The sequence below is a fragment of the Rhinolophus sinicus genome, linkage group LG17 (assembly GCF_036562045.2).
Source record: "Rhinolophus sinicus isolate RSC01 linkage group LG17, ASM3656204v1, whole genome shotgun sequence".
Lineage (NCBI taxonomy): Eukaryota > Metazoa > Chordata > Mammalia > Chiroptera > Rhinolophidae > Rhinolophus > Rhinolophus sinicus.
The window spans coordinates 15,573,587-15,596,621 of NC_133766.1; the positions used below are offsets into that span (position 1 = coordinate 15,573,587).

The window sequence follows — 23,035 nt, forward strand, 5'->3', positions numbered from 1 at the left end:
CCATCGGCCCTCCTTTATTCATCTCTTCTCGTCCAATGTGGCCTGGCCCTGGCAATTATCACCGACTTCCTAAAACTGAGGGGGATGCTGTCTTCTTGCTGAAAGAATTCCAAAGGCTGCCAGGCATTCAAGCGGAGCTTTCCTTCCTAGAGAAGCACCCCTATCGTCTCCGGCTATATGGTACCCTTTGTGTCATGACAGCCTCCTGACTCCTGGGAGAGACACGAAGTCCCCTTATAAGTGCTCAGAAGAAAAATGAGAAAACACAGTAAGTAATGTTAGCTAGGATGATGGGAGTGGTGGGAGGTAAGAATTTACGCTCAGTTACACTGCATTTTCCTGGTCACCGTCCTTCCAGTGTCATTAGCAGCATCAGCACCTGGTGAGTCGCCACCATTTCATTTGCTTGGTTTTCTTTAAACATCTGACTGAATCTTCCCACACACCTCCAATTGCCTTATGAAACTCCTCCTTTGCAGTTTTGCACATGACCCAATCTTGTCAGATAATTTCACCCCCACTTCCCTTTCTTTCTTTCCTCCTGGAGACATCCCTCTTGGAGCCCTCTGACTTCCTGTTCCATCTGGACTGGCAGGGTTAACACTTCCTTGTAAAGACATTCCAACAATTCCCCTACTTTGAAATCCTTACCTACTCACAACCTACACACTTTGCAAAACAAAACCACCTACCCAGCTCACAAAAAAGAACAAAACACCTGCTACCTTGGGCGTCTCAAAGTTAATTTTAAAGAGGCTTAACTCTAATGCAGCTTGCTCTCCCAGATTTTTCCCTTCTGCATTTATATTTTTTGATGTGGGGTTTCTGAAATTCCCTTGTTTCATCAAACATGGAATTTTAGCATTTGTGTCTTGTTCCCCTCCTCAATCCGAAGTGGGTTTTCAATTGGGAAGAGGGTGAAAACATCTTTATTTTGACAATTCAAACTCAGCAATCTCCTAGCCTCTAGCTCCAAATTTCTAATTATTGACTGGATTATAAATCACCAGACAGAGCAAGGAATTAAACCCAGATATCTCAGACCCATTATATATATATATATTTTTTTCTTTTGTCCTGTTCTTCTTCGTTATCTGATACAGATGAGAACAGGCATAGATTTTATTTTGGTGTCTTCCTTTAGTGAGAGTTTTTCTTTCTTCAAATAAAGTTTTTATGGGCAAATCCGACTTGTGTGCTGTTTTTTCTGTTGAATAATAAGCTCGTGTCAATGAGTTAGGTTGTAAAGATAACTTGTCTCATTTTAGTTCTGCAACTAAAAGAAAACAAGAAGTTAGATTTAATAGGGAACCACAGAGATAATCAAAGGATGATTAAACTGGTGCATGAAAAGAGAAGGTAAGAAGGGTGGGATTATTTATGTTGGAGAATCTGAGGCAGTGCGTGTCATAATAAGAGAGTTAAATATTTGAAGGTATAATATTTTGTCGAGAGGGTGGTTCCCAGTTGCCCTTTTCAGGGAGAATGACTTTAAGAGGAAATAGATAAAATTAGCGGTAGAGATTTAAGTATATTTTACAAAGAAGACATTTCAACACTGTGAAGAGTGTTACTGAAATGAACCCTCAAGATAGGGTCCCCTTGTGTCATTTTTCTTTGATGTGGTTAGCCACCCTTGAGAAGTTCTAACCTAGTATGTAAGTGACTAAGTACCCTTACATTTTTTCCAAATCAGTAGGATGAAATCTTCATTCTTCATAAAGTAGTCACAACTTATTTCGGTTGTTCCATTAGAATCCTCGTTTATCAATCGGATGTACGTACAGTAGTGCTCTTGAGAACTGATGACTCTGGCTCACGTGTTTGCTTAAATAGAACAGTTAAAAAATAAAATAAAAACTTACGCAACAGTGAGATGTTGGAATATTTTAATTTTGATTCTTGTCTCGTGGTGTATTTGTTTGGACCTCCCATTGCTTCTGTTTCAAATAGTGCATTGATGGAAAATAAGATGAGGTTGGACATGATCTTCAGCACAAATCTCTCCACACTCAAAGTTCTTTTCTTCTTGAGCCGTGTACCTTTGCCATCTCCCTTTCTACCGTTTGTAGAATATTCTGAATCCTAACACAGTCTCCAGATGGTTGGTGTGCATTTCCATCCATTCCTTATTTCTGTCTCACCTTGCCTCTGGGCTCATCTCTTCCCAGCTGCCCAGTGTACCTGCCTCTCGTTGTTTTTATCCTTACCTAGCATGTTCTATGACTTGGTAGGCAGAGAGGGTGTCTTTACTTGTTCTGTGGGATTTCTCACAATCAGTAGTCTGTGCTGAATGAATAATAGTGTTTTGAGGAAATACATATATATATATATTATATGACCATATATATATATGGTCATTTGTTGTTCGGGCCAAGTCATTTCCATAGTTACGCTTGTTGGAGGGAACATGTTCTCTTTCTCAAAAGCTGTCCCTAGAACCACTGCTCCCGAGGTTGTGGTACTATGACACAGCACTGTAGCTGTTGAGAGAAAGAGTCTGCTGCTCAGACCTCCTGTCACATGGCATCATTGGGACTTTGATGTATCTTGGGCAGAAATTTTTTTACTGCCCCCTTGGGGAGTCATGCTTACCATAACCCATTAAGAAAAAAAAAAGCTATAACTTGATCTCGGTTGTTTTGACTCCCAAGTTTGATTTCTTTCTGGTTTACATTATGCATGCAGCTTTTTATTCAAATAATTAAGGAAACACATTATTTCAGTCATTTTACAGATAAAGAAATGGAAGTACTAGCAATTTGCTGCAACTTCTACGTTTGACAGTCCTTTCAGAATGAATTTGGGAGTGTTCAATAAGAGACTTCTCAGAAAGGAATAGCTTTTGACTTGATAGCAATCCTTAGAATCTACCCTAAAGAAAGAATCAGAGGTATAGGCAAATCTTTTTGAACCATGGCAAAAAATTAGAACCAATCAGACATTTCAACTCTGGAGAAAGGTTAAATAAATGTTGATCTAAAAGGTTAAATAAAATGATTAATATTATGCAACATTTTAAACTTGCTTTTGAAAAATTTTCAGTAAAATGGCACCATAAGCAGTAATCAAAAAGAGTGAAAGATGTCAAACAATGTAGTACAATCCCAACAATGTAAACAAATTTTCAATATGCTTAATTAAAAGAACGGGATAAAATATGCAAAGTTTTAAATTGATCACCTCTGGGTGGTGATATTATGGCTCATTTTTATATTTTCCTTTTAGTTTTCTGTAATTTCCTCTTTCCTTATAATGAATTTATGATCAGAAAGTATTAAAGATTATTAAAATTTTAAGTCAGGTAGAAGAAGAATGACATTTTTCACCCTAATAATTGAAAAGAATGAAAACTCATGCAAGTTCTAGGATTTCAGTGGTTTTAATCAGTTCTAATTTTGAAAATGAATTTGCTTCATTGCAAGTGATTTTTTTTAAATTTGCTTTTGCTTTTAGTCAAAGTATGATTGTATATGCTGCGGAAAACCATGTGGTTAATGAGCTCGTGCTGTAAATATTGCTATTTAGGAAGGAGACATATGTGGCAATTGTGCATCTTCCAGAATAATCTGATGGTGAAAGACTGGGCTTTGGAGCCAGCCTCTGCCACCTGTTAGTGTTGAACTTTGGCCAGATTATATAGTCTCAGTTTGCTTGTCTGTAAATTGGGATTGTGAGGATCAAATGATACAACATATGTAAAAGTTTTTAGCACGGGTCTGGCTCATAGTAATCACTCAGGTGATGTTATAGCTGAAATGACAAATAGATAGCTAATATAATACTACTCTCTAAGGAAGACTTAGTCCAAATTTTCTTATATATAGTATTTAGGAAAGGCAGAGAGTAAGTGGTTTAAAATAATTTTTTTTTTTTTTTTGTCTGATGCAACATTAATACTCCAAAGATTGCATGAAGACAAAATAGAGCTTTCTGTTTCACCTTTCATCCCTTTGAGGATGGAACTATCCCATACCTTTCTCCACGCTGTGTAAGCACAAACACCAGATGACTGGTTTTGCTTTCTTTTTGCCTTTTGTATTCTGCAACCTTTCCCACTTAACAGTACACCGCTCGGCTTCTGCTCTGAGTCAATAGATTCAGATCTACCTAATTTTTAATAACTACATAATACCCTAAATAATATCCTATGCCAAGATTTATTTGGACATAACTCTACTATGGATTTTCAGGGTGTTTACAGTCCCCGACCCTCCACTACAAATACTGTTGACTGTGGCATCCTTATACATAATCCTTAAGATTTGTTGCTTTTATTTCCGATGAAAGTTTCCAAAAAGTGGCATTGCTGAGTCAGAGTACGTGTTAATTATAGTGCAAAGGGATTTGGGGTTGCGAATCTGTATAAAACTTTGTTGGTTCCTGCCTTCTTACAATCTAGTGGAAGAACAGATATGCATTCTTTTCCCCAGGATTTTTTTTTTTTTTTACTTATTTACAAAGTTTCAGTAGATGGTGTTTTTTTTCCAGGGAAATTTGAAATCCTTAACCTTCTGAAACCTAGGTATACATCAGGAGAGCTTCCGAAGGGAGCCTCTTGAATTAGGTTTACACTGTGTCGTATTTGCTGTATTAATTAGCTATGAGTGTGCCAGAAATTGTACATGTTTAAGTTTTTCAGTGTTTAAGAGCTAAGAGTCCAACTTGAGAACTGAAGCGTTTGACATTTGCCCTCCTGTTCCTTACTGTGTTCGCACCCTCAGGGCTGTAGACATCCCCCACACCAGCGACAGCCATTCCCACACGCAGCATCTTGTTTCTGGAGGCCCAGGCTTGCTCAGCACTGATGCAGGCAGCTGAGCAAACCTTCAGCTTGAGGTCACCGATGGTGACAGGAATGTTTAGGAAGTCTGCTAACTAACAAATGGTTTTCACAACAGGAAAGTTACTGCACTAGAGGTGGACAGGTAATGTCATTTCTTTGTAATGTCACTGAGAGCTACTTAGTACGACGTAAGTTTTTCCAAGTACCCACTTAGGTAGAGTGAGTGTGTGTGTGTGTGTGTGTGTGTGTGTGTGTGCGTGTGTGTGTGTGTCTCCTACTAGGCAGGGGACAGAGAAGAAAGGACAATTACGATGGGTTTGTTGTGTGTGTTTGTGCATGTGTGTGTGTAATCTATCTACATGAAAGTACCTACATGTCGCATGATCGTCTCTGTTTAGAGCTTCTGTTTTCTCCCATTAGTAATTAGCATTTAGTTACATCAGTTGGGATTATGCAACTCTTTAACAGCTGACACTAGTTCATACCTGTTTTCGTTCTTTCTCCCCTCTGATTCAGCTTCTTGGCTCCACAGAAGCGATTGCATTATAGTACCTCAGAACCCGCTCAGTTATATTCCTGACTCACTGGAGTGGTCACATATCTGAAACCCACTGGGTACCCTGTCACAGTTCCCGGTCAGTGGGACCTGTACTTGCTTGTTTTGCACTCGTGTTTTGTCTTCTTATGAGGAATAGCCTTAGCTTCAAAATTTCTATAGCTATTGGCTTGTTGGAAAGCCGTGTTTACTCTTGTACTCTTTAGTAGGCCCTCTGTGTTTCCTTGGGCTTCCTGTAATATTGGGTGAAATAGTAACAATAATTGGCAGTGCAAGCAAACGCTAACTCCCATAATCCTCCCACCAGCTCTGTGTGGTGGGTATGTTATCACTGCCATGTTATACATGCAGAAAGTGAGGCAGCTTCTGAGCCGTGGTCATACAGCTTGTAAGCGGCTTATGCCTGGCAATTACCCTGCCTCTGGGTGAGGCTGGCTGGTGGGGCTCAGAAACCAAGGCACAAGGAGGTGTGTGCAGGGAAATTGGGCGCTGGATGTGCAGACCCAGTTGGAAAGAATTGGCAGAGATGCTTGGCTGCTGCCTATGTTTGGATAGGAAGTGACACAGATGAGTCCCTCCCATCCGACAGCCCTGGACCTGCGAGGGAAGTTGAGGGAACTCAGGCATGGGCAGGAAGGAAAGGGAGGAAAGGGAGGTGTGGAAAACTTTGCCAAGGGAGGTCACTTGCAAGAGCCCCTCTCTTCAACAGTTTTGTCCCTTGAGGGCACACATCACAGAGGAGGGCGAAGCAAGTTCAAGGTGTGTTTACCCTCAGAAGTTTCTTCTGTTTTGATGAGTGAGTCATATGACCAGGCTGGAAAACCTCTTCGATTGCTCTTGTGATTGTGTTTTTGAAATTCGTTTTTGAAGAGCTCATATGCGCCTTGCTAGGATTATTCCAGTGTGCAGCGCAGACCAGAGCTGTACGAGGAAAGCCGTCTAGGTAAGAGGCCCTGGGTGGGGTGGGGGTGTTATGGCAGGGGCAGCACTCTCATTCTGTGCCATGCCCTCTGTCTGGACGGATCATCCCAGGGCTGAAAATGGGTCACCAGCCTCAGGGTCCATCTCTGCCATATCTGAATAAAGTCCAGCGTGGGTGAGCAAAGACCGACGGCCAATGGGGTATCGCAGCCTTCCTTACCGATGTGGTTGCTGGCTATCGTCATGTTAGTTTTATATTACCAGGTTGTAGTGTCCAGCCTCCTTTCTGGGTAATACTATGAGCATAGTTCCTGACCATGCAGTCAGATAACATCATTAGTATCTGTATGATCTTGGGCAAGTTCTTAACCTTTCCAGCCTCGGTGCCCTAGTCTGTAAAATGGGGGGCATTGGGAATAACCCAAGGGGAGTGGGGCTGTTGGAGAGCATGCTTAGCAGCTGCCCCGTCTTTGCATCTGCTCTGAAAGTGGAGGTGCTCTTTATTGCCCTCTTAGTATCTGACAATCACAGGAGTCTTCCATTCTGGTTCCTGGCCGTGATTAGCTCCGACATTCCAGGACGCACATCACCGTGGGTGTAGATGCTGACAGCAAAAAGAACTGGAATTGGAGAGGTGCAGATTCTACCTTCTCAAGGAAGGGTGGAGTCTTAGGACAAAGCATTCCTGGCATGACTAGACAGAAGGCTCATTTGAGAAGTAAGCGAATCAGGTATTCTGATTCAGTTGAGTGTGCAGGTTGGCCTGGGGAGAGTCCCTTACCTTATGCCTGATTGATTGTTCTTTGCATTTTATCCAGCCTGTCACCTTACCTACAAAAACAATGTCTCCTGCCATCTTTTATAGAACTGAAACAAAGACCTCTGTCCATTGGATTTAGTTAAACGCAAGTTTTATTTCGGAAGGGCAAGAGGGATTTGATTGGAGGGAAAATTCTGACCCATTTTATTCTGTTACATACCTTTGCAAAGTGGGCACTGTTTTCTGTTTTACCGGGTTACTTGACAAAGCACCATTTAGGAAGTACTTTCTATTTAAAACAAAAGTTTTTAATATGAAAAATTTTAAGCATGTACAAAACTGTGGACAGTGATACGAGCCCTGACATACCTTGTCTCCCATCTTCAACAACCATCAACATGGCCAGTATTGCTTCCTCTGTCCCCCCATGCAGTGATCCCACCCCGTTATTTTTAAGCAAATCCCAGACAACTATTACTTTAACCATAAATATTCAAGATGTACCTTGAATGCCTTAAAAGTTCCAGTAAAGTCAAAACTGGAAACTTGTACAGTGTAAGATGTAAGATCCTTCTCGTGGAAGGTCACGTCTCTTTAGAAACCTCAGGGCTTTAATCCTCACAGCAGGGTGTGGGGAAATGATTTTTGTTTAAACGATTACCTGTCCTCCCAGAGCTCCCCTTTTTGCCTCAGTAGAAAAATCTTAGCCTTTGATACTTTGTGGTACTGATTTGCTTCCAAGTGTTACAGCAGGAATAAAAGATGGAACCACTGCCCAGGGGGAAAAGGTGATTCCAGGTAACAGAGGCTCTACCTTTCAAGAACCACGTTTTTTTTGTTATTGTTTTTAACCACCATGGATGGGACTGTTTGAAAAATATATTTATGGGGCGTCGGGTTAGCTCAGTTGGTTAGAACGTTGTGCTCTTAACAAGGTTGCCGGTTCGATCCCCACATGGGCCACTGTGAGCTGCGCCCTCCACAACTAGATTGAGACAACTACTTGACTTAGAGCTGGAAAAACACACTTACAAATAAATAAAAGAAAATATATTTATTTTCTGCCTTCTTAACCAGAGTATGCTGGATATTATTTTATAGTTCCTAGTTATTACAGGGCATTTTCGACACAGCCTTCCACGCTGTGGCATGCTTATTTTTATAGTTTACCAGTGACCTCTCTCATTCCAAATTTTATCACTCATCAACGTGCTTTTCCTTGTCTCTCTGAAATCTGCTAAGGACCAAGAAGCAAGGTCCTGTATGTAAAGTTAGAGTAACCTCTTTTCTGCTCTTCTTTAAGGGGGAAATCAGAGAAGACATTTTCACTACTCCTTTCTTTCCCATGTCCTCTCACCCCATCCCTTTGAAAGATTCTCCTTAGGAAAATGCCATTAATTTTTCAAAATCAAGCTGTGCCTTATGCAGGTTTATACACAGGATGGACTAGTTGCATCAATTTTTCCTTTCTCACACCCAAACGAGGGTTACATAGTTTTGTGAGGTGTGCTTGGGAGTTGTAATAATATGGAACGCTGGAAAAATTCCAGAGACTGATGGTAAATATACTGTGCAACTGAATAGCAGTTAGCTTTTGTTAGTGATTTCAGAACTTTAGAAGAAAAACAACAAGGCATGTATAAATAACTTAGCATGGGAAATAAAAAGAAAGTGTGATGACCTTGTTTCAGATTTGGATTTTAATTTCTGTCTTTCATTTCCCTAAAGACTGTACAGGTAAGTCAATAAAGACGATTAATTAAGCTGTGTTTGGTTGATATTATGAGAGATCGCTCCACTTATTCTTTAGATTTAAAGATTTATTAGATCAGCCAAGCGACTGTTTCTATATTATGAAAAAGTTATCTTTGCTTTGTGTTTTTAACTTTGCAGGTCTTTCACTGATATGTTTAGGGAAAAATGGCAACTTACATATTAGCGTTTTTAGGGAGCTGATTAATGAATCAGGAGTTTTAGAAGTGACTTTGAAGCTTTTCTGTATGTCTCTCCCATTGTAGCCTATTCTAGAAAAGGGGTTTAAAGTGTGCTGTTTACAGAGCAGACATCCCAACAAATTGCTCTCGACAGTCACGGGCACACAGGAGCACTGTTTCCCACTTTGGTGGTGGCATTGTAGTTTTTGCAAAGAACTTCCATGAGATGTGGCATTTGTCTGGCCTTTGAGACCATTCCCAGTATCAGACACATCAAGGTCTGGAAAAGAGACACCTGTGTGGTGGAAATGTTCTTTTAGAAATCTCGGTTCCCATAGAAACGTTCCTTTAGAAATTTCGCCCCATAAGGAGCACCAGTGAGCTGAGTAACTTCTCATCGCCGTCTTCCACAGTTGAAGCCTCTCTTAAGCCTCCAAAAGTCAGACCTATCTAAGGTTCCGGATTCCTCAAGTGTCACTGAGGTCACCAGGAAGCCCTGCCCGACCTTGGCATCAGAAATTCAATTCTTTCAGGGTTCAGTCTTTCTTTCATAATGACAAAGATTTAGTTAGCTTCTCGCCGTGTGTAAAGCTCCACTGTAGGGTTTATAGGAGACCCCAGAGCGGAATCTGACACAGATCTTACCCTTAGGATTCTAAGTGAGGAGCTAAGACACGTACAGGGGTCTCTAGTGCAAGGGACACTGAAGGGCCAGCAGCTGTAGAAACTCAGCCATGCAGATTAGAAGACCAAAGGCAATTTGGAACCAGTTGTCCACTACCAGAAAGGGACCGTTACCAACACCAAACACTCTACACGTTAATTACCGTCTGAGACAAGAAGGCGACCATATTCTCACCCACCCAGGGTGGGCTCGGGATGGGACATTTTGGCTTATGAATGGCTCCTTTCTGCTCCAGGTCAGCGTTTGGGGGATGGAAAGTGGCAGTGCTGGGAGAGCGCGTGGTTCATGCTCACACTCATTCCAGTTTCCCCATGGAATCGTCAGAGCTTCATGGTAAACTCTATTCTTTGCTTTGCCTTCTTTGTTTTTCCTTTTGAAAGATTTTCTCCACAGTAGGTGGTAAGGTACCGAAATCCTCCTTTTCACTAACTTACTATGGAGGAGGGGAAACAGGAAGGGACGGTGTCCACACCTCTGCTGAGGGCCCCGTGGAAACGTTTTCTCATTTACCTCTCACGGACAGGTGAGTAACCTGAGGCTGAGAGAGGCCATAAGCCAGCGGTCACCCCAGGCCTCTCTGGTTAAAGCCAGTTCTTGCTTAAAGGTTTGCACGTGTTCTTCTGAGAGTAAACTTTGGTTCTTAGAACCGCTCAGGTCAGCTGCAGTTCTCTCTCCTCCTGTCAAGTGAGTGCCTTTCACATTCACTTCATATTGGCTTTGCTGAGTCAGAGACCTGGAGCTGGAGAGCTCAGAGTGTGTGTGGCCCTTTCCCTGTCGTTTTCTTCACTTTTGCTTCTTATTCCCAAATTATACTACAACTCATAGTACTGATCATACTACTAAAGGCTGGGGTGCAACTCCCTTATCTGATGCTACTTTTCTTTCTATGATGCCCCTAAGAAAAAGAGGATCAATAGATTATATTTTGAAATGAGAATGAATGACTGTCTTGAAAAAAAAAAAAAAAATCGAGAGTCAGTCCCGTTAGTTTTACCGTCTATATTACCGTACAGATGGTTTACCATAAAGTACTTGTTTTAACTTCCATGAATGTTAAATATCAGCAACAGCTTGATATTATTTACTGGATATGTTCTTGAAGAGGAGCTAAATGAAAGTCTGTATTTTAAGTGACTTTTTTATTTTTAAAGGAGCTTTCCATTAAAAAAAAAAAAAAAGAAACAAGGGGCGGCTGGATGGCTCAGTTGGTTAAAGCGCAGTGCTCTTGACACCAAGGTCGCCGGTTCGATTCCCACGTGGGCCAGTGAGCTGTGCCCTTCACAACTAGATGGAAAACAACGACTTGACTTGGTGCTCATGGGTCCTGAAAAAACACACTGTTCCCCAATATTCCCCAATAATTAAAAAAAAAAAAGACACACACAAAAGTAAACACCTTATTGTAAATAGGATGATGGCGGCCTAATTTGATCTCTTTTGAAAAGTGAATTTCATCAGGAAAATCTTGAGAAAATGGCATTTAGTTCTAGGTTTTATAATGTTCATGTGATTAAAATAAATATGATGAGCTCCCAGAGAACCACATGGGAAAATCAGAAAGGTACTAGGAGCCAGACTATTTAACAAAGGACATCTAGTAGACCCCATAACCAATTCTATTATATAGTGGGATATCGTAATCTTTGCTCTCTTTCTATCAAAGATATAGCAGAGCAGTTGGGTTTAAAATACAGCAGGGAGCTGGGTTATGTTTAAGGTAGAACTGTGTGCCTCCATGGGTAGTTAAAAGGTGAATTAGTGACACACATACTATGGATTCTTCAAGAGCTTAAACATGGCGGGTAATTCATCCACCTATAATGGTGAAACTGAAAGGACTGAGGGATCGTCTTCTCTAACCCAGTTGTTACAAGTTAGTGTCAGACAGATTGTTTACCTGGGATAATTTAGGTGTAGCCCTTCCTAAAGGTAAGGAATGTCTTAAATGAGTGCCTAGAAGTTCTTTCCAGAAGCACAGCTCTATGACCACACAAGTTCTGGGTGTAAATGCCATGAGCTTTTAATTTAGGTAAATTATGTGTGTTTTAAAGATAGAGGAGTTTAGAGTAAAAAATGTGCTGATACGTCTAACATAAATTAGATTGATACATTAAAATAAGCACATATGCCTGGGAGTTCAGACAAAGAAAAGGATCAGAGAAGTCCATTGAAAGAGGCAGCAGCATTTAAAATGAGCCATAAGGAGTAGGTATGTTTGGAGCTTATTTAGTACCTGCGTAGAGGGTTGCCTTTATTTTTTTTTTTCCCAACGTTTGATTATGAACAGGTATACAGAAAAGCTAAAAGAATAGTGCAGTGAATATTTGTACACCTACCATCCAGATTTAACAACCATTAACATTTTGTCATACTTGTTTGAACTCTGAATTTATGTATGTGCTTATGTGTGTATGTATGTGTTTTTCTCAGTAATTTGTAAGTAAGTTACAGGCATCATGACATTTTCATCCCTAGGTATAACCACTGGTATCTCCTAAAGACATTCGCCTACATAACCACAATTCCACTAGCAACAACAAAAGATACTTAACAATAATACATTAATATCATTTAATCTCTATTTCAAATTTCCCTAATTGTCCATGTCTCTTAGAGCCATTTTTTTCAAACCTGGGATTGATGAAGTGTCACATATGGTTTTTTTTTTTTAAATAGATTTATTTTGTTTTATTTTATTTTTGGGGGGAGGGGGAAGAGGACTTTGTTGGGGAACAGTGTGTACTTCCAGGACTTTTTCCAAGTCAAGTTGTTATCCTTTCACTCTTAGTTGTGGAGAGCGCAGCTCAGCTCCAGGTCCAGTTGCTGTTGCTAGTTGCAGGGGGCGCAGCCCACCATCCCTTGCAGGAGTCAAACCGGCAACCTTGTGGTTGAGAGGATGCACTCCAACCAACTGAGCCATCTGGGAGCTCAGCAGCAGCTCAGCTCAAGGTGCCGTGTTCAATCTTAGTTGCAGAGGGCGCAGCCCACCATCTCTTGCGGGGACTCGAGGAATTGAACTGGCAACCTTGTGGCTGAGAGCCCACTGGCCCATGTGAGAATTGAACTGACAGCCTTTGGCGTTAGGAACATGGATCTCCAACCGCCTGAGCCACCGGGCCGGCCCGGCATTTTGTTTTTATAACTCCTAAAGCTCTTTTACTCTAGAGCAGGAGTGTCCAAACTTTTTTCAACGTTTTTCACCAAGGGCCATATTCGGTAAAATACACTAACAGCCGGGCCACTCACTCAAGGTGAAGTACTTATTGCCTCACCTGGTTTATTTAAGTAAACTAAATATATTTTTGGAATTTGCTGCGGGCCAACAAAAAATGGATCACGGGCCGCAGTTTGGACACCCCTGCTCTAGAGCAATCCTCTTCTAGTCCCACCTGTTCAATTCTTGTTTTATAATGTTGACCTTGAGAAGGACCAGGCCAGTTTTCTTATAACTTTTTTGTTGATACCTTACCAGGGAAGTTTCTTGCAAATTGAAGATTTGAAACGCTTTTAAAAATTTAAAATAGGTATTTTGTAGGAGATAATGTGGCCAGGTTGTCAGATGCTGCCCCCGGTCTACCTTTTTCAGTAGCTGATGTACTTTAAATGAATCTTCATTTGCAAAAATAATGTGAGGCATTTCTAAAATGTTAGAACAGCTCAGACAGACATCTATAAAATACAAACGAGAATTCTATTTAATGTCACTGCTATACAGCCCTGAGATAACAATTAATCATTTTAACTGTGAACTTACTTTCTTTCCCATTTGTTCATGTCGTTTGTTTATTTATTATAAAAACTGTGATCATCTATACACGTTGTTGGGCAGCTTAGTTTTTATTTCACTAACTGTGAATTATGGACGGCGTCCTGTAGAATATGTAGCAGGGTTGTTTTCAATAGTGGCTGGGATAAATGTGTACTAAGCCAGCCACATTCCTTCATAGGTGTTTAAGATGAGACACACCCAAATGTAAAGTGCCTGGCCCAGGATTGGAAATGTGGCTTGTCCCCACAGAGCAAATATTTTTCTCTGTTTCAGGCGCCCTGGCTAATATAGGAATTGAATCTTGATGTTTTCTGCCCTGTGTTTCAACAAGTTGAGGGAATGCGTGAGGAGTAAACTCTTAAGGGCTCTGTATTTGAATTCTGGCTCTCTTTTTTTCTTTTTTTGGGTGGGTCCCTCCATATTCCTTTCAGGAGATATCAGGAGATCATCAGGTTGGCCTACCTTGAAGGTAAACATGATCCTTTGCCAACATAAAGTGATTTAGAAATGTTAATATATTTTACCAAGCCAACGTCTCTTCTAGCATGTGTATTTTAAGCCACCATAAAACATATCTGTCATGCTGCGGAATGTGCCAAAGGCAGGCATCAAAGACTGGCCGAGGGAGTGTGGGGAGTGTGTTTTGCTGTGTTGGAGGGTTGTGCCCTGACAACTTGTGTGAGGCCCGGGATGCCGACACCAAGGGGTTGCTCAATATTGAAGCCATTTTATTTATTAATTCAAGAATTCCTGCAAGTAGTTATTCATATTTGTCTATCCAAGTGTTGGGGGGCGGGCGGGGGGAGGCTTAGAGGTATTTCTGTGGATGAAGGATGTGAAGACGGGCGGGACATGGCCGACTTAGGGAATCAAGTTAACAGCAATCACATGAGCAAGAGATGGCCCTTAGAGCTTGATGGAGACGGAAAGTGGAACAGAGAGGCTGTCTGGGCATCTGTGTCTTCTTTGGAAGACAGGAGTCTCCCGGTGAGAACATCACTGGCTCAGGGTAGAATGGTAAAGTCACTTTTGTGGTTGTTATCTTATTGTTGTGTTCTCCATGGCAATAATGTCATCACTGGCATTTGGTGGGACATCAGGGTGTCAGTAAATCTCGTTATTAGTAAGTTCAATTATCTGTAATTGGGTGACAGGGTTTTGCATCAAGTATTTCATAAAAGAACAAAATGATGGTAGGGTGGTTCCCCACATCTGTCTAAATATTTGGTTAAAAAAGAAAGCGGACAAGAAGTTGTCATTTTAAGTGTGTTAAAGAATTCATACATTTAAAAATGTTTTTAAAAAGTGGAAAGTTGCTGACTCTATTAAATGTGTCATTTCCTCCATCTTCTACCATCTATTCTAAGTAAATAAATGGACAAGAAAATAAGTAATAAAATAAATAAAATATTAAAATCCAAAAGGCAAATAATGGTAATGAAAGTAAAGAGGCAGTGTTACAATGAGGAACAAGATACATATTTTAACTTTAGAATTAGGGAGTCATTTAAACCATCGACCCTTGAAATGATCATACAATCCACACCCTCGGGTTGTTAATGAGGTTGAAATGAGATAATGTACATATTTAGAAGTTTGAAAAAACACTATTCAAATTTCACTCCTATTTCTTGAGCAGTGAAAAAAGCATGTGAGTTGAAGTTGCAGAGGCACTGGTTTGAATTCTATGCCATTTAGTCTGTGCGTTCTCGGATGAGTTCTTTGAATCTCTCGGAATCTCCGTTTCTTCAGCTGTCAAGTAGATGTTACTATCGTATCACCCTTGTAAGATAAGATGAAATACATGGACTCTCCCAAGTGGCTTGCGGTTCTGGAAGGTCATCTGTTGTGGGGAGGGGGTGGCGTCTGTGTGTGGAAGACGGGCCATCCCACCGCCCGCTTCCTTTCCAGCGCCTGACCTTGCTGCTTCTTTTCTGTTTGCAGAGCTCCTGCAGAGTCCCACACTGGGCATGGCCACCTTTTCCTGTGTCTGGAGGAGCACGGCTGGTAGTACCATCGCCCAGTCCCGAAACTGCTAAGGCCATCTCAGGGACGTGGGCGCCGGCACCCGAGGGCCGCGTCCGAGGGCCACAGAGCCATGCCTTTCGGCCTGAAGCTCCGCCGGACACGGCGCTACAATGTCCTGAGCAAGAACTGCTTCGTGACCCGGATCCGCCTGTTGGATAGCAGTGTTATCGAGTGCACATTGTCGGTGGAAAGCACAGGGCAGGAGTGCCTGGAGGCTGTGGCTCAGAGGCTGGAGCTGCGGGAGGTAAGAAGACTGTGTGTGTGGTGGCTGTATGAGCGAGACCTCACCCAAGGGACCAGCCACCTGTGTCTTGGCACCTGCCATACCTTTCAGCCTCCGCCTTGTGTTTAGAAGAATCCTGTTCTTCTTAGCATGGGCTTGTTCTTACACCCTTCAGTGGATCAGGAGACCTGCTCTGATGTGAGAAACAAGGACACCACCTGGAGCTTGCATGGAGTGGCAGCCTCCCTTTTAGTTTCTGCCGGCGAGGAGGTTTGCGGGGTGAGGCAGAGGGTTAAAAATGAGCGACTCTCTCACCAAAGTAATTTTCTGTTCTTAAAGCAGTTGAGTGGGTAGCTGGTGTTTGGCGTTCCTGCTGCAAACCAAGGAGAGAACTCCCACATGGAGGGTAGATGCAGCTGCTTTTATTTTTTGCTTGTTAGTTTCTGTATTTTCCTCTTCAAAGGGAAGAAAAAGAAAAAGCATTTAAAGTGAGTGTGACCAGTGAGGCTTTTTGTGGGAGCTTGCAGAATGAGGGTTTTGTTCCTTTTGAGAGTCCCCATGACCCTTGCTGGCTTTGTACTGTCTGTGAGACTTCTCTGGGCTTTAAGTAAACCTGGGGTTGACCATTAAGACAGTCACATTGCCACTCTTTAGAAGAGACTCTTACTTCGTACAGTACATCCCTTCTAACAAGCAAGCCTTGCTTTTTTCAGTCTTACAGACATTCCAGAGAAGAGACTCGGTGAGTAGCCCCTACAAGCATCTGTGTCGTGAGAGCCATGTGGCAGATTGGCTGTGTGTACGGTGGTAGGGTTGAATGGTTGCCAGTGCTGAAATGACTGTGGGTCCCTGAGATTCAAGCCTTCCTAAAGACAAGGTAAAGCTTTGTAGTCGTCCTAGGCCTGTGCCATCATTACCCAAGTTCCTCAGGGTACTGGAGAAGGGGCATGGTGGTGCCCGTTGGAAGTGATGGTGTTTGATCACCCTCCTCATCCCTCATCCCTCACCATCCTCCTCCCTTCCATGTGCACAAAGGAATTTGGGTGAGGGAAGGTCTTCCTCTCCCCTTGACGTCGTCCACAGGCTGATTCTTACTCTCTGGGGGACTGTTCTACTTGAATTCTTCCGCCTCGTGCTGGTCTTCGTGTTTATACTTTGGTTTCGGTGATCAGGTCTTCCTGTGAAGTTGAGTTTCCTGTGTAGGAGACTGTCCTGCCCAACAGATATGTGTAGCTCGGTAGCTGACACAATAGAGTAAACGTGTGAAGTGTTCTCACCTTGCTGGTTGATAGCTGGCTCTGTGTTGCTTATTAGTAGCCCATTTGGACATGCATATTTAAGCACAGGTACATACATGTGTATAAAGGAAAAACCTTAATACTGTAGATTGGTTGGGCAGGACACTGGTCTAAACTCTTGTAAAAATTTTAGTTATAGGTCATTTAAAAATGCATGACTCTCAGGTAATTCACATTCCAGTGATTTAAGTAATTGTTCACATACATTGGGAGGCAGTATAGCATGTGGTTACGTAGTAACCTGTGCAGGCTTTGGAGTCTTGGATTTGGGTTTAAGTTATAGTTCTGTCACTTATTAGTTAGGTGACCTGGGAAGTTATTGCATTTCTGGGCATCACCTTGCTCATCTGTAAAATGGGAATAATGATACTTACCTTAGATTAGAGGGCTGTTGTAAATGTTAAAAGAGATACACTGTGGAAAATGCATAATTCTGTCTCTAGTAATATGTCACTGTTCCAATTTGAGAGTCTTTTTCATTAAACGAAATCTTGGGACTTGATGAAATGAAGATAAATAAAGTACAGTTTTGTTTTTAAAATATGCACAGTTGAGTAGGGGAGTCCAGCATTTAAATGAACAGTGAAGATCGAATGTAATCACGCTGAGATGCAGTACAGGGGCAGCAGTGGCTGACCTTGGAGTTGTGCAGTTCACAGCCTGCCCCACTGAACATCGCAGCCCAGGCAGGGGAGAGAAAACCCCTGAGAAGAATGAACAGAGCCTTCACCAGGGATATGAAAGAGCAGGTGCTATTTTGGGGGGTTGAGAAGCCACCTCTGCAAATCACCAGTTAGAACTACAGGGGAAGGTGCAAGGTGAGGCGTGTCTGAGATGTGTACGGTAATAACTGCTCTCAGCAGGCTATTGTTTCTGGCAGTGAGAGGGTAAAGGTCAACCCTGGATTATCCCACAACAGAATTGTCAGGTAGGATTAAGCCGTGAAGTCCAGATTCTGCTGTCAGGCATGTGTTGCAGTGTGACTGATCTCCTAATGCTAAGGTGTGGTTTGTGTTTAGTGCTGGCTTTATTTTGATGTGCCCCAAACGGGTGCATCCACCTTAGAGCAAATCACTTTCTTTTTAATTGTGTGCTTTTGTTCTGTGACAGGTGACATCGAAGGTATGGCCTTTTGTGCAGCCGTCCTGTAGCTACTTCTAAACTAAAGGTCCAGATAGAGCAGTCTAATACTTTCTTCTTTCGTGCATCCACACCTTAAGGAGGAATGCATTCTTCATCCAGTGGCAGAAATAGGAGTGGTTGAACACAGGGTCTGCTCCACACACTTGACTTTAGATTGGGGTCATTTTCCAAATGACGGTGCTTTAGGGGAGAAAATGGAAATCCACCTAAAATATAACAGAATGTTTAGTCTTTATGAAGGTTTGGAAACCAGATTATGATGGCTATTTGACATTGCCGCTACAAGTGTCCTATAGTTTAGGTGTATCCTAAACTTTATAATAGCTTTAGGAAAGGAAAATTAACTTTGATATAATATTTGATCTACATTAATTATAGTTTGTGTTTTGCCACTTCGTTTTATTAGATAATTTAAAAATAATTTTATTTTTAAAGCAATTCGAGGTTTATAACAAAATTGAGTGGGAAGCAGAGTTCTATATACTGCCCCCCCCCCCCGCTCCTGTGTCCTCCCCCACTATTAACATCCCACACCAGAGGGGGACATTTGTTACAACTGATGAACCCACATTAATATATCATTATCACCCCAAGTCCATAGTTTACATTGGAGTTCACTCTTGGTGTTGTACATCCTGGGATTTTGACAAATGTATACGACATGTATCCGTACAGTAAACTTTTTGAGGGTCAAATCTGGTTTTCAGTGCATTGATGTGATGCCATTTTGAATGGCGTCCAGAGGGCCCAGGCCTGGTTCACATGGTCAGCAAATACAGTCCAACCCTGGGAAGCTGAATATAATAGGGTCCCTGCTCCCAGAAACCCTAGAGTTTAGAGAATAGGACAAACAAGCAACATAGCAAAGGGAACAGCCCGTGCCGAGGTACAGAAACAGGAAGGCACATGGGATTTTCAGGGAAGGGCAGAGTTCAGTTTGCACTGATCTGTTTGTGTGTGTCTGGTGGGGGTCATGGCGGGGAAAGGCAAGAGTGTGGAAAGGCTGGCGGGAGTCTGCTTTGTCTCTGGCTAGGAAGTGTTAATTAGATCCTGTAGGACATTGTTTCTACAGTGTGTCACAAAAAAATAATTAAAATAACCGCCCCCTTTTACTGTACTACCTATCGTGCTGAGCACCTTCCATATATCAGCTCATTTAACTCGCATAACAAGTCTGTCAGGTGGCTACTCTTGCTCTCCCCATTTTATGGATGTGGGTCCACAGTACAGGGTGAGCTGCCTTCCACTCCTGGGCTGGCTCAAACCCAGACAGGCAGACTCCAACATTGTAATTCCCAGGGATGTGTAGTGGCAGACAGGGGCTGTGGTAAATGCTTTGGCAAACACTCTCATAAGTTCTATAGATGACAAAAAATGTGTTGAACTCAGTATTTCACTTATTTTAATCTTCTATTAAGTACTCTTGGAATTGTTTGGGGAATAAAACACTGCTATGAGATGGAAAGCCATCAAAGGATTTCAAGGCATAGCGTGACATGAGCACCTTATGTTTTAGGAAGAGAACCAAATAGTAGAGAAAGAATGGGGGCTGGGTGACAGGAGGATCGGAGATGCTAGTTAGGTGGATATAACAATAATCCTGGCGAGAAGAAATAAAATTAACTCCTTAGGGGAAAAATCTGTTTAATTGTTTTAAGTTCTGAGAAAAAAATTAGGTATGAATTTCTGGTCAGGACCTCCATGAAGGAAAAGATTTAAGAGATATAGAAGGCTCAGAAAATTAGAATTTTGGTAATATAGTTACAACATATTTGGATCAATGGATTTCACCCTTTTCCTTTTCCTCAAATGAAATCTTAGGTGGAACTTGAATGTGTAGAATGGAGCTGTTCTGTTTGCAAAGTGATGGCTATCTGGCTGGAGTTCCATTTCCTTGTGTCCTCCCTAACCCCCAGTTGAAAATCACTGTTTGAAAATCCCTGATCTAGATTAAGAGAGAAATAGATACAACAGTGTTGCTTTATGACTGATTCTCATATTTTAAAAATAAATACTGGGAGAAGCAGCAGAGTTTAGTGGCGAGGAATATAAGCTTGGATCAGACTGAGTCCGAACCCTGCCTCTGCCACTTACTAGCTATATAGTCTCAGATGGTTCCTTACCTACCCTGTGCCTCTCAGTTTTCTCACCTGTACGTGGGGATGGTAATAGTGGCAACCTCCATGAGTTGTTGCGGGGATTAAATGAGTTCGTTTTTGCAAAGTTGTCGCAGTATCACAATGCCTGGCACATAGGAAGCACTCAATATGGCAAGACACCACACAGGCTATCCAGACTCTGCTACTGTCCATTGTGCTCTCCCCCTTTTATAAGTCTGCTTGTTCTGTTTTCAGGCTTTGATTATACGACACTGTAATCTTACATTGGGCCAAAATCTTTCAATTAATTGAATAGTTATTATTAATTTAGGATCATGCTGTCCAATATGGTAGCCACCGGCCACATGTGGCTACCAAGTAGTTGAACTGTGGCTCGTTTGAATTGAGATGTGCAGTAAGTGTAAAATAAATAATCAGGTTTTGAAGACAGTATGAAAAAAGTTAAAATACCTCATTAATCATTTTTATATTAGTTACATATTAGAGGCATCATATTTTGAATATATCATTTTAAATAAAATTTATTAAAATGAATTTCATGTCTATGTACTTTTTCAATGTAGCTACTAGAAAATTGAAAATTAAATATGTGGCTCCCATTATATTTGTACTAACCAGTGCGGTTCTAAGAAGAGCAAAGGAAGTCATGCTAATAGTAATAAGTAACATCAAGAATTCCAATAAAATGTAAAATGTGAATCATTTCCTTTAGGGATATTCTTGACTCTACTTTTAATTAAAAAAATAAATAAATGGAGGAGGGATAAATAATTTAACATAGGTACCTGAGATACTCGTCAGAGCTAAAGTCTATTCAAGATAGAGAACTGTTGCTATGTTAGGAAGTTTAGCATTCTGGGGATTGGTAAATTTGGTAACTCGTGGGCCTCTCCTAAGGCAAGAAAGATTAAGAATGCTGGTTTTTAAAGGCACCTAAAAAAAAAAAAATTATATATATATATATATATATATATATATATATATATATATATATATATCCATAATCGTTTCATAGAGTGAATGATTATCTTCGTTTATTCCCCTTCTTTTTGCAAATTTGTATTTTTGTCTTTACTAAAAGCTGATTTGTCCAAAGTTATTAGCTGTGGTAGAGATGCCCCATATTTTGCTATTTTCATAATGGCTAGAGTTTATAAAGATAGGGAATCTTAACACATATGGCCAACATCAGAGAAAAGCTAACTGACATTAAGGATATTTCTATGGTTTGATTTTATGCTAATCTTCTGGGAATTGGTAATTTACATGTGATTATGGGAGTACTTGATTAAATGGCCCTGTATTTTATAGCCTGCTTAACCACATCCATATATGTTTGTATGTGCAGAGGCCTAAAATAATCAATCCTGATGAAGAATCGATTGGAGTAGTCTGCTGGGGAGATTTTTGGTCTTTGAATTTGTACTGTTTTTTGTCTTTGTAAGGATAATAATGTGAAATCTTCATGTCAGTTGTGTAAGATAAATTGGCACGAATGTCTGTTTTCTAGACATAGAGGTCTTCATCCTTTTGTTTATTCTAAGTGAGCTGTGCAACCTCAAAGTGTGATTTTTCTTGACTATGAGATTTGCTTCTTGGGTCTATGTTACTCTACAATTTCTTTTCCTGTACTTTTATGAAAAGATTGGCTAGGAAAATGAAGATGGTGCAATTGTTAATTATAGACGGGTCAGTTACAGAAATCCCAGACCTACCCAAAGTAGAGGTTGATCGCACCCAAGTTGTTTTTTTACAGTTATCCAACTGATGTACAGTGGTTTATTTTCCAAAGCTGTTGGAATGTAATTGCATGAAGTGCTGTTTCAGAGTCTGCTTATGGTCATCTTTTGAAGTATTTTCCATGCCTCAGTAGAAGTTTTAGTGCTTTATGTAATTCCTGTATATTTTACACAGAGGCATACCAACTCTCTGTTTCTTCGTTTACAACTGAAATACTGGGTATTGCAGGCAAATTATTACAACTTAATGCCAGAAATTTTAAACTTTTGCTTCTGGATGATTAACTCCCCAAAATGCTTGAGATAAGATTGTGAGTTTAATCCCTAGTAATTGCTGAGACTGTGTCTGTAACCCTTACAAATGGTTTGCATTAGAGCTGTGCCCTTGGTGGCAAAACTGGAAAAACAAAACCCTCAAACATTTTCCCCCTATTAGTAGCCAATGTAGGGGATAACAGCATCTCTATACACAAAGGAATAAATGAATCAAAAACACCCAAACTGTTTTTAAAGGCCATTATTCACTATCATCTTCTCATGATGCCGGAAGAGGGATCTTACTAGGAAACTAAGGTACCCACACACCACTCTGCCACAAGAAACTAGCATAATTTTGAGTGTGTGCATACTTTTATGCTTCCTCTGTTAAAATGAAAAACTCTAAACCAAGTAAACCAGGAAACTACTCATATGAAAATGACAATTTAGTGTGGCATTTTTTTTCTTAGTGGTACATTTTTGGTAATTCAGAGATGTGGTTTCTCTCCCTGGGAACCAGGGTTCTTCTGTCTTGTTTTCTCATCATTGCAGGGAACTGACTGCAGAATTCATGGCACCAGAGCTGTTTGCTAAGAAAACTTGAGAAATAAAGTGGGATTTATAGCTTACCCAGAGGTTTCCTGAGGTTGAGATGGACCTGGCTTCTGTTGGGTGCCGCAGAAAGAAACCAAACAGGTGTCTCTGGCATTTACCTGGGCAGCACAGTGGGATCCTTTTTGGTCGTGGAGGATGTGATTTCCATTTGGAGTCACCCACCACATTCTCCTCAACCATGTGGCAATGTTTAGGAGTGA

At 41.2% G+C, this 23,035-nt stretch overlaps 1 protein-coding gene across 2 annotated transcripts in view; it reads left to right on the plus strand.

The window, feature by feature from the left end:
• Nucleotides 1-23,035, plus strand: part of PTPN14 (protein tyrosine phosphatase non-receptor type 14) — a 150,349-nt gene that overhangs the window by 49,248 nt on the left and 78,066 nt on the right. Inside the window, exons 1-2 of one of the 2 annotated variants that reach the window (XM_019738102.2) lie at nt 6,155-6,285; nt 15,356-15,683. In XM_019738102.2, the coding sequence (XP_019593661.1) occupies nt 15,510-15,683 (174 nt within the window). In that variant the 5' untranslated portion in view covers nt 6,155-6,285; nt 15,356-15,509. Of the gene's footprint in view, nt 1-6,154; nt 6,286-15,355; nt 15,684-23,035 lie in introns of those variants that run through there. The other variant, XM_019738101.2, reaches the window with a different exon arrangement.